General features: G+C 39.6%; 1 protein-coding gene across 4 annotated transcripts in view; it reads left to right on the plus strand.

Moving 5' to 3' along the window:
* Positions 1–894: 894 nt before the first annotated feature.
* The window catches only part of LRBA (LPS responsive beige-like anchor protein), a 432,959-nt gene continuing 422,445 nt past the window's right edge, over positions 895–11,408 (plus strand). For all 4 annotated transcript variants that reach the window (XM_042467312.1, XM_042467313.1, XM_042467314.1 and 1 more), the window contains exons 1-2: positions 895–1,035; positions 2,481–2,894. In XM_042467312.1, the coding sequence (XP_042323246.1) occupies positions 2,652–2,894 (243 nt within the window). In that variant the 5' untranslated portion in view covers positions 895–1,035; positions 2,481–2,651. The remainder of the gene's footprint in view (positions 1,036–2,480; positions 2,895–11,408) is intronic.

The raw sequence follows: 11,408 nt of genomic DNA on the forward strand, positions 1-11,408 counted from the left end.
AAGTGACAGCAGCATTTTAAGAGGGTTATATCTTAGTATACATCTGGGACCAAGAATTCAAAGTACAAGCTATGGAAGGAATTTCTGCTGGGTCTCCCTTATCTGAAATGCTTGAGACAACTAGCAACATTAAAGTTATAACTTTACAATATCATATGCATAGCCTCAATGTATTTACATGTACATAGTTTTGTGTCAGAAGCATAAATTCGCATTTGTGTTTTTAGCTTTTATTTTGGCCATGTCCTCCATTTTGTCCTCCTTGGCGGTTATTAGGTCATATCCTGTCACCCTGATCATGACTCAGAAGCATGAACTTATATTTCTATGAGTGTTTTTATCTTTTATTTGGTCATATCCTCAGTGTTTTCCCCCTTGAAGAGCCTCCATTTTGCAATGCCTTGTCCTCCTTGGCTGTTATGAGAACATATCTGGCAATGCTGAGTGTGACATTAGTAGCATGGATTCACATTACAGTACTATGTTTTTAACTTTAATTTTTGGACACGTCCTCCATTTTGTCCTCCTTGGACACATATTTGGGGGTCAGTGCTGTGAGTGTGTGTCTTTTACTCCTTTAGAGTGTCACCTGGTGCTTCCCTCACACACTCCCTCCCTTAAACTGAAGCAGCAGGCTTATTTATTTCCCTCAGGAGGAGGAGGAACGCCTTTTATGGCCCCGCCCCTTTTGTGGCAAGAGAGGAGTCGGGAGCCTTAGGCCTCCTCCTCCCTCCTCGCTGAGGGGGCGTGGCCTCGTCCAGAGCTCACCTGGGCGCACCTGGGCGCACCTGAGCCTGCGCAGTGCCCGCCCCTTCCCTCCCTCCCTGGGCCCCTCCTCCTGCTCCTCAGCCCCGCCCCTTGGGCCGCGCAGGCGCACTCCCACTCGCCCGGCAACACACTCCCAGGGCTCGGCTGGGCGCTGTCATGGCGGCGGAAGCAGCAGCAGCAGCCGCCAGAGGAGTCAGGCAAGGAAGCCATGGAGGAGGAGAGGACTAGGGAGTGTGAGAGGCAGCCTCACGGGAAACTTCGCCGCAGGTGGGAGCCCCTCTCCTCAGTCCAGGGAGGCAAGGCTGCTGGGGAAAGGGACAGGGACACTCCCGTGTCTCTGAGGAACGTGTGAACGCCCTTGCACCTGTGACTGGCTCCTGGGAGGGAGGGAGGGAGGGAGGGGCGCCTGCCTTGGGACAGAGGCACCTGGAAGCGGCTGCAGCAGGGAGCCTTGCTTCTTGCAAGGAAAAGGTCCTTGCACTTCTCAAGCCCTCCTTCTCCTTCTCTTGCAAGCAAGTTTTAAGGGCTCAGAAAGAGAGAGAGAGAGGATGCAGCAAAGGAGGCGCTTGCCCTGCCTGCAAAGGTTGCACTTGCAATTGCATGCCTGGCTTTTAAGTTCCCAGGGGAGGGAAAGGGAGGCTGGGTGCAAAATAATAATAATAATAATAATAGTAATAATAATAATAATAATAATAATCGAGGATGATGATAAAAATGATGACGACAAAAATGATTTTAAACACTTCTGACATCTCAAGTATGTTTCACTCTTTCATGACATTGCATCATCGTCATAATAAATAATGATGATAAAAATAAAGATGATGATGACAAAATGATTTTTAAACACTTCTGACATCGCAGATATGTTTTACTCTTTAATATTATTGCAAAATAATAATAATGATAAAATGAAAACATTTTTAGACATTTCTGTCTTCTTAAATATATTTCACTCTGTCATATGGTATCTCTTTTAATATTGCAGTCATTTAATTTTGTTTTATTATAACACTTTTCTGGGTTTTTAATTGCACTGTTTTAATCTTGTAAACTGCTCTGAGCCCCAGTTTTGGGAAAAGGGCTGGATATAAATAATAATAATAATAATAATAATAATAATGATTTTAAAGACTTGTAAAATGTATTTTACTGTTTCCTATGCTATCTCTTTTAATATTGTAATCATTTAATTATGTTTTAATATAACACTTTTCTGTGTTAGCCGCACTGAGTCCCAGTTTTAGGGAAAGGGCAGAATATAAATAAGTATAGTATTCATGATGATGATGATGAGGGTGAGTTTTGCAATTAGAAAGATGGTTGCTGTTTGCTGTTCTGTGCCTTCAAATTGTTTCTGACTTAGGGCAACTCCTATCCCAGGGTTTTCTTGGCAGGTTTCTTTGGGGTGTGTGTATGTGTTGCCATTGCCATCCTCTGAGGCTGAGAGAGTATGACTTTCCCTGTGCCACCCCCCAAATAGGATTTTGTGCTGGAGCTAGGATTTGAACCCTGGTCTCCTGAGTCATAGTCCAGCACTCAAGCCACTGTGGCACACTGACCTCCCAGAAAGATGGTAGCCTTCTGTTAAAGTTTGTGTGATGTGTGTCTTCAAGTCGTTTCAGTCTTAGGGCAACCCTAAGGTGGGGCTTTCTTGGCAAGATTTGTTCAGAGGAAGTAGCCATGCACTTACTATTTCTGCCCTATTTCAGGTGAAAGGGAGCACTGTCCATATTCTGGTGCTGAGGAAGGAAGACAAAAGATACTTAGCAGCCAGGAGGATTCTTTGCACTGTGTTCCAAGTGCTTCAAAAATTGGACCTGAGGACCTACGACTGAAGTTCTCATTTCTGCTCTTGCGAGCAGCTTGGAAGTGAACTAGCTATGGCTAGTGAAGACAAACAGGTTTCCTCTCCCTGGCCAACAGGTGACAACGGAGGAGGGGGAGGAAGTGGTGCCGGAGGGGGAAGAGAAGGAAGCATGTCGTCGGACATGGAGAGCAAGTTGCAGCCTTTGAATCCAGGAATCCCTATCCGTGGCATCAGGATGAAATTCGCTGTTCTGACAGGACTGGTGGAAGTGGGTGAAGTGTCCAATAGGGATATTGTAGAAACTGTGTTTAATCTGGTAAGTAAGTCACCTTCCATATCTTTTGAAGGAGAGGAAGGGCATGTGTGATGAAATGTAGGAGAAGTAAGTTTTAAGTTCTGCCCATGGTTACATTACTTCAGCCTTACAGTTAAAGTTGAAATTCATCCTCCTACCTAATTTGTCACAGGGAGGTGAGTAGTAAGCTGTTTTCCTGGAAGAGATCCTTACAGATTAACACCTTTGAGGCTGCATTACTTTCTCTTTTGCAATTCTTCTCTTTCCTTGCATGTTTTGAAATGGACTGATTCCAAGGTATGACTTCTAGCAAAGTACTTTTCTGTGACTTTCAATTTCATAAAAGTAAATTGAGAGTGGTTGGGTTGTATATACTTGTGATTTGATTCCAGGTACATAAACTGTTGTATCTGTTGGCAGTTCTGAAATACTGTCTTGCGATATATAGCAGTTACAGCATACCATTGTAAGTGCATAATTGCTAGTGCAGCAGACTTAAAAGTTATGATGTAAGACAGGTGTGCTTAATTGCTTCCACTATGAACAAGCAAGTCAGTTTTCAGTAACATGGCAGTACAACTGTGTCTTTGCAGATTTTTCTGTAGACCTGAGGTACAGCTTCAAAGTGTGTATCACTGCTATTTACATTTGGAGCACTCAAATTTTCAAGCAGGTAACAAATTCACATAGGCTTTAAAAGAAAGCGATAAGATGTACACACACATAAAAAAACTACTTTCTGTAGAATTAAAATAAATTTAATCAGAATACAGCTCTATAATAAGATTTGATTGTGTGTTTTTGTATAGAGAGAAACAGGTCTTTCCCAGCTCTGCTGCCTAGAACCCATGTAACAGAAAATGGCAGGACTTGAACCCAGAACAATGGAGAGAAGTGTGTGAAGAGCAATGGGTCTGTGTACATGGGTGTTTCCAGACTCTCTTCCTTGTGTACTGTGACCTGTTATGATATGAAACTTCTTAAATTGCATCAGACCAAGAAGAACATCTGACTAGAGCCAGTGTCATTACAGTCCCATGAATGTTTAATTTAAAAATTTCCTTCATGCTGTAGATAAATGTGCAGAGGATTACAGCCTAGGATTGCATCTTTAGAGTAGCATAGAGGCTGACAGACCAAAACAAAAATGTTTACAATTCAAATTTTATGACGTTGTCCGCACAAACTTTCATTTCAGACATATGTTGAGCTTTCACTCTAGTCATGTTTGCATGGTTGCTGGCCCCTGCTGTGATGAAATGTGAAGTGCTGTCATTCATGACAATGTTAAACTACCATACTCATTTTTCCCCCCAGAGAGACCTAGGAATTCATTACAAACAAATTTGGATTATATTCATTAAGGCACAAATTGCACCCATCCCCAAGGGGTTGTAGTTTCTCCTCCTATACCCATTCTGCTTGTCATGACAGGCATTTCACTTTTAGTTAATAAGTCGGTTTTGAGCAACATCTTGTGTGTATGAGAGAGAATTTTGGAAGCACCTGGCTATGCCACTTGTTGCTTGGGTTATAATATAAATTATTTCATTATCAAAATCTTTCAGTTTTGCTAATATATTGTGTTAAGGGATCTCTGTATTTTCTTAAGGTCTAAAGTGTCATGAAATTGCTGTTGTTAAGGATCATAACTGCAACAGACATATTGTATATAAAGATATATATTATTGAGAGTCCTAAATAAAATATAGGGAGTCCTAAAGTGGTTCTGTCATTGAAAACTCAGGAAAAGCTAGAGTTTTAACTTAAAAACAAACAAACAAGCTTCATCTATATACCGCTTCATATCACCTAAGCAGTGTCTAAGTGGTTTACAACTGTACTTAAAGGGCTTGTCTATACTGGCCAGTACCCTCAGATTCATCCGATATCCGGTGCATCCTCAGGACATATGCAGTGGGTTCACTACTTTATTATCTGTCTTAACAGAAAATACTGTTTTATATGGCGTTTTCAGGGGGCAAAGCAGACGAGCAGCTTGGAGAGGCCTCTGACCTTGGTGCAGGACCACACTGACCAGATGGCCTGCTCTGAAAGCAGGCTGTCGCTGCACTGCTACTCCTGGCCTCCAGTAGGAGTGGCTTTTTCAGGTTGGCGTGGGCTTGGTGCAGCTTCCAGCTGCTTTTGGGGTGTGCATCATATAAACACCACGTCCCCAATGCAGCCCGAAGCTAGTGCTTTTTGCCCATCTGTTTCGGGGCCAGGAAACTCCGGAGTGTACCTGGGTGTGTTGAACATGAGGACAGCTGGATCCAGAGTGATCTAGCTGTACATGAATCTACACACCTACTACATTGTTCCTTCTGGCCTTCTCCCCTTTAGTGATACAGCCTCCATCTCTACACTGGCCAAGCAGCTCTCTGTGAGAGTTTAGTGCCACTACTGGTGGCTTCTGTAAAAAGAAAGAGTGCTCTGTAAGTCTCCTGAAAGTACCAATAACATTGTTGGTATGTGGGGTGTCACTTTGTTCCTGGCTTTGTTAATAAATTGCCTTGTTAAAGTGTGCCTTTGGTATCTGATGGGGTTTGGTTCCAGAACATCATGTGGATACCAAAATCTGTGGATGCTGAAGTCCCATTATATACAGTGGTGTAGTAAAACAGCAAAATGAAGTTTTGTTTTTTGGATTTTTTTTTCAGGAATATTTTCAAGCTTTGGATAGTTGAATCTGTGGATGCAGAATCCATGGATATGAAGGGCTGATTGTAGTGCCTCCAGGAGGCTTTGCAGAGCACCATTTTTTTAAACAGAGGCTAATAGTGAGTTTGGTTTTAAAGAGAGAGAAAATGTAGGTTTTGCTGGCAAGGTCAAAGGTGGAGTAAGCAGTGGTGGTGGTGGGCCTCTTTAGAGTGATTGCAAAGATTAAAAGATAAAATTAAATTCATCATCATAATAGGAATAATAATGTTTGTTTATTAGTTTAATATCCTACCTGTTCCCCAAGCTGGGACTCAAAATGAAAACAGTCATAAACACTGACAAAGATAAAGTAAAAACTTACAAAAAATATTGTTAAAGTATTATCCATAGAAAAACCAATTCATAAAACCATTTAAAACAAATACACAAAAGATATTTTTATAAAGATAAACGTTATATTGATGAGTATTTCCTGCATAACAGATAACACAGTTATTTAAGAAATGGCTAGTGCAAAGGGCTTTTTACCATTCTTATTTCCAAATACTGTCATCTAAATTTCTGATTATAATGGTGGAATTAATGCATAGGGCAAGAATTTTCAGCTACCATCTTAAACAAAATTATTCTGAAGTCAAGTTTTATCTTCCTGAATCTTAAGAGACGGTCTTAATGTTTCTCAGTGCCTATTCAAACCCAATTATATTTTTATTTCTTGCAGAGGAATCTTCACTCTTCTGAAGAAACTTGATAATTCTAAACATTTTCAAACCTAATGTTTAGCTAGTAAAATTAGATGAGGCTGACTTTTAGTTAAACTGTCCCATAGTAACATAAAGAACCAGTGTGGCATAGTGGTTTGAGTGTTGGGCTACAACTTTGGAGATCAGGGTTCAATTCCCTGCTCAAGCATAAAAACCCACTGGGTGGCCTAGGGCAAATCACACTCTCTCAGCCTCTGGGGGTGGCAATGGCAAACCCCTTCTGAAGAAACTTGTCAAGAAAACCCTATGATAGATTCGTCTTAGGGTACCATAAGTCAGACAACAACATCACAAATATGAAATTTTGGTCCTTTGAAAAACCTTTTGAACACAGATCATAATGTTGTCAGTGTTTTTAAAGCAGGCACATCGTCTCCCTATTCAACTGAAAAGTGAACCTTTTGGAGAGGGGTATGAGATAATATGCTGTCAAAAAAAAACTTTAACAGGTTTCATTTTCTGTGGCTGTGCTACAGTTAGAGTTCGGGAAGTTCATTTCTTCTTTTAATCATGTATTGGTGTCTTTGCTATGAAAACAGCATGATTTCTTGCCACTTAAGAGGTCTTGGGAAAAATGGTGGACACTCTGGCAATCCTGCATGAGCAAGCATAGCTATGATAAGTCGTTTACCACCACACCGGACTTACTGTCAAGATACTGAAGGTTCTCCCACAGCCATTCCATACCTAGTGCAGGGGAATTGCAGAAGCATCTGCCTATGTCTCAGTAGCGTTGAGATCCAGAGGTCTCAGCAGCTGATATAAGCACTTTATGTGTGGCTGTGGGGACATCAGTGTGATGCAGTGGCTTAGTGGTTAAGACACCAGTTCTGATGATCACAGAATCGGAAGGTTGGCAGTTTGAGGCCTGGGTGCTTCGTGGTAGGGTGAGCTCTTGTCACTAATCCCAGCTTCTGCCAACCTAGTTATTCGAAAGCATGCAAATGCAAGTAGATAGGTATTCAGTACAGTGTATACAGTACATTGCAGGACTGGAGTATTGCACGTAGAGTGAAGTTTTCTAGGAGACTAATCGGTAGAGTTTGCTTTACAGGTCCACAATTCTGTAACCCATAGGTCAAATCCACAAGGCAGAAATAATCCAGTTTGAGATCACTTTAACTGCCCTGGCTCAGTGCTAGTGAATTCTGGGAATTGCAGTTTGTTGTGGCACCAGAGCACTGACAGAGAAGGCTAAATGTCTTGGAAAACTACAATTCCCAGAATTCCCTGCCATTGAGCCAGGGCAGTTAAAGCAGTATCAAATTGGATTATTTCTGCAAATATATCTTGACACATTAACAAGTGAGAATGTTGTGTTACTGTAGTACAAGTTTGTCTAAGGCTTTCTTTGACCTCACAAGTTTTGCCTTGTTCTTATTTCAATACTGCTTATTTACTCTATTTTTTATATTTCTGGAAATTCCTCTATAAATCTGTAAGTTTATCTGAGAGAATTACACAGTGTATTAATTTTAGAAATGCATACTTCAAAGAATTTATGAAAAAGTTCTTTGTTCTGAAATAACTTGTTAAAAGTCAAATCGAATGAAGAACACTGGATCTTTGCCAATCATTCCATTTTTTTTCTTTATTGAATTGATCCATCCATTCCTTTGAAGTGGTAAATGAAGTAAGTCAAGTCACTTTAACACTAAAAGAACAAAGGATAATTGTATTATTTTAACAGTTCTATTCATACCTAAATGAAATGGGTTTTGGTCCCAGGTAGTTGCGTATACTATGGCAGTGTAACAGAAACGTCACATCAGAATAACTGTTGTTATGTTTTACAAGATTGTGATGATGGTCCCAACACTAGATGACCTTAAAGTATTTCTTGTTTCTGCACACTTTTAGACTACTCCATGTTTCTTCAACCATTTCCTATGAAACAAGGCTTTTATGCCAGTAGAAAACTCCTTGAAACCATAGTTTTCATTAGTCCTGGTAAACATGTTCATTGGGCAGGGATTATGGGATTGCAGTCCAAAATATATGGAGGGCACCATACACTTTACTGCTAGGATATAATGATAAAAATATTTTACCTGCTCATAAGTGGTTAAAAAAACTATCAGCAAAATTGAGGTTCAAGGTGTTAAAAATGTTAAATGTCAATGTTTTGCTTTAGTCTTTTAGAAAAGGCATCATGTAATAATTTGAAGCTGTGTAGAGTTGCAAGAAGTCTCATTTTTGTTTCCTTCACTATCCCAGCAATTTACTTTTCCATCTTCTTCTCCTTGTTTGCTTCAGGAAGAGATGGAATTCTTGTCACTACTGCAGTAGGCTAATGTGACTGTGGTTTTATGAGACAGAGGACAGGAAAAGGTATATCACCTTTAGACCAGAACTACTTCCTAGGCTGTTGATTTAGCAACTTTAACACAAGAATATGGGTGTTTTTCTGCAGGAAAACCTAGCTGTTGTATAAGGGCTTGTATATTCTAGCCTGATGTGAAGCTACATCAGTGTACAGTTTTACAGTCAGAGCTAGTGCCTCCGCTATCATATGACAAATGTATAGCAGCATCCCTTGGGCAAATGTGTCACTAAGTATGGAGAACAGAATGTGGAAGCAAATGTTAAAACAAAATTGTTAGACCATTGCAAAGGTCAGTCTGCATGATGAGTTGTACGGAAACAAGTTGCATTTCCTTACTGGGAGTCTATTAAATAATTAACTCAGTAATTATGCTTCACTTTTAAAATTCGATCTGGGGCTTGTCTTTTGAGTATTGTACATGTAGGTTTCTTTTAAAATGGTTTACTGAAGGTAAAGGAAACCAGTAATTTTTACTGTATTTTTTCTTGTATCATCAAATCTTCAAAATCATCAGTATTTCAATATATATGATACATGAAATACAAATATGTAGCCTGAACATTTTTCTAATTGAGCCTGAAGAGTGTTCTATAAATATAGCACGTACATTGGTATATGAAATACCATTCTGAGGCTGAACTGCCACATGCGTGTTGCTGTTGTGTGCTTTCGTTTGTTGAAAATGTTGACCATAAGGTGATCCTATATCTGGGTTTTCTTGGCAAGATTAGTTTGGAAGGTTTTTTTTTGTTTTTGCTTCCCTCTGAGGCTGAGAGAGTGTGACTTGCCCAAGATTACCCAATGGGTTCCTATGGCCGAGTGGGGATTTGAACCCTGGTCTCCAGAGTTGTAGTCCAGTGCTCAAACTACTATACCACATTTGCTGTCATCCCAAAGTAAATTCTTCACAAAAGATTGGATTTACTGTTATGCACAGGCATACTTCTGTTAACAACACCTCTGATAAAGAAGCTCCTTTTAAAAAAGTCTTTAAAAGAGCCCAGTCAGCCCTTCCTTTCTTGTCTTCTGTCTAGCTGAAAGTTTTTATTTATTTATTTTGACAGCATTGACATTGGGAGGATGGTGAAAGAGGGCTAGAGAAAGACAGAGTTGCAGAGGCATATCTACTGTAAACTGCAATAAAGCTTGAACTGGGAAAAAGTGAGTTTCTACTCTAGGTGATCCTACTGTAGCTGTGTGCTGCTTCCAGAATTACATATTGAAAATGTATGCGGAGCAAAACTAACAAAAAGGAAAAAGCAGGAATCCTGCCTCACCAGATACCCTGGCATGTTGAAAAAGCATTGATCCATACATTTCCCACCAAAATGGAAATCATGTGAAAAACGGAGGCTGATGAAAGGGAAAAAAATTACCCTAAAATGCATTTTGGAAGATGCTCAAGTGTTGTCTAGAAGATTCAAAGTCCTTTTGTTTATTTTTTGAAAAAGTTCTTTTGTTTATTTTTTGCATATCACATGTGTATAACGTTAGTTTTGAATAAAAAGTTTGCAGAAATATGTTGAACTGCTTGATTTTTTGTGGCATAGAAATCTATCCCTATGCAGCTTTACATGCTATTTCTACCTCTGGTACCAGGTAAAGCCCAGGAATGTATCTACTCTGGTAACTGATATATATATATATATATACACATGGATACATATTGTATATATATATATATATATATATATATATATGGGCTTGTAATGGTCATGCAGACGTCAAAGAAGGGTGCAGCAGAGACCACTTCAAGGGATGCGTATTTAGGCAGTTATCAAATCTCTGCCCCCACCATGCATGCATTGGGGTATTTCTGTAATGAAGAGGTCTTCTGAACATATAAGGCTCTCTCGGTGATCTTGAACTCTGATCATACAAGGCCCTGCTTCCCAAATGTTGGTCCTCCAGATGTTTTGTACTTCAGCTCCCAGAATTTTTGATTGTTGGCCAAGCTGGCTGGGGCTTCTCGGAGCTGATGTCCAAAACACCTAGAGAACAGAAGTGTGATATAGGGGATGAGGTGGGAGCTGTTTTCCTCTTCAAATAGTAATTATCTGAACAAGAATGATAACTGCTATACAGTAAGACCTCATATTTAGCTGTATGTGTTGAGCTATGTCCATTGTTAGTCCCAATTTTGTCTCACTAAAGTTAATAGGATTTATGAACTAGTGACTGATGACCCAGTAATTTTGGTAGGTATACTCTGAGTGGACTAAGATTGGATTTAATGTATTTTAATAATAATCATACTAAGACAGAGGTGTAATTAAAACAAAAAGCAAGAGTATTGGTTGCAGCAGTGGGAGATCCAAAACTTGTAGATTGAATTTACTATTTTAAAAAAATTCTACTCATCTCCATCTTCTAGAACAGACCTAGCAGTTTTTCAAGATATTACTGTCTCTTGTTTGATAAAAGTTACTGTTAAGTTATCTTTTTTTACTTTGTCAACTAAATTTTTTAATGGTACCAAGTGAGGAAAATCAGGTAGTACAGAGACAATCACTTTGTATTGAATGAAAGTGTGCATAACTGTCATTGTATAATTTCTTCTAGGTCATTGGTGAATATACCTCTAGCTCTGGTTATCCTAGTTCTGTCACATCATTCTGTGTATTGTGTCCATGATAAAGTAACACTGGTTTGAACTAGATTAGGTTCCTAGTATGAAATTACAGTGGGCTGGTTTTTGTAATGACTTGTGCCTGCAGACACACAGTAGAAATAAATTAGGTATACAGCTCAAAGCAAAAGTAAATCTTAAAAACATTTAACAGG

Source organism: Sceloporus undulatus, chromosome 5 (assembly GCF_019175285.1).
Source record: "Sceloporus undulatus isolate JIND9_A2432 ecotype Alabama chromosome 5, SceUnd_v1.1, whole genome shotgun sequence".
NCBI classification, from domain to species: domain Eukaryota; kingdom Metazoa; phylum Chordata; class Lepidosauria; order Squamata; family Phrynosomatidae; genus Sceloporus; species Sceloporus undulatus.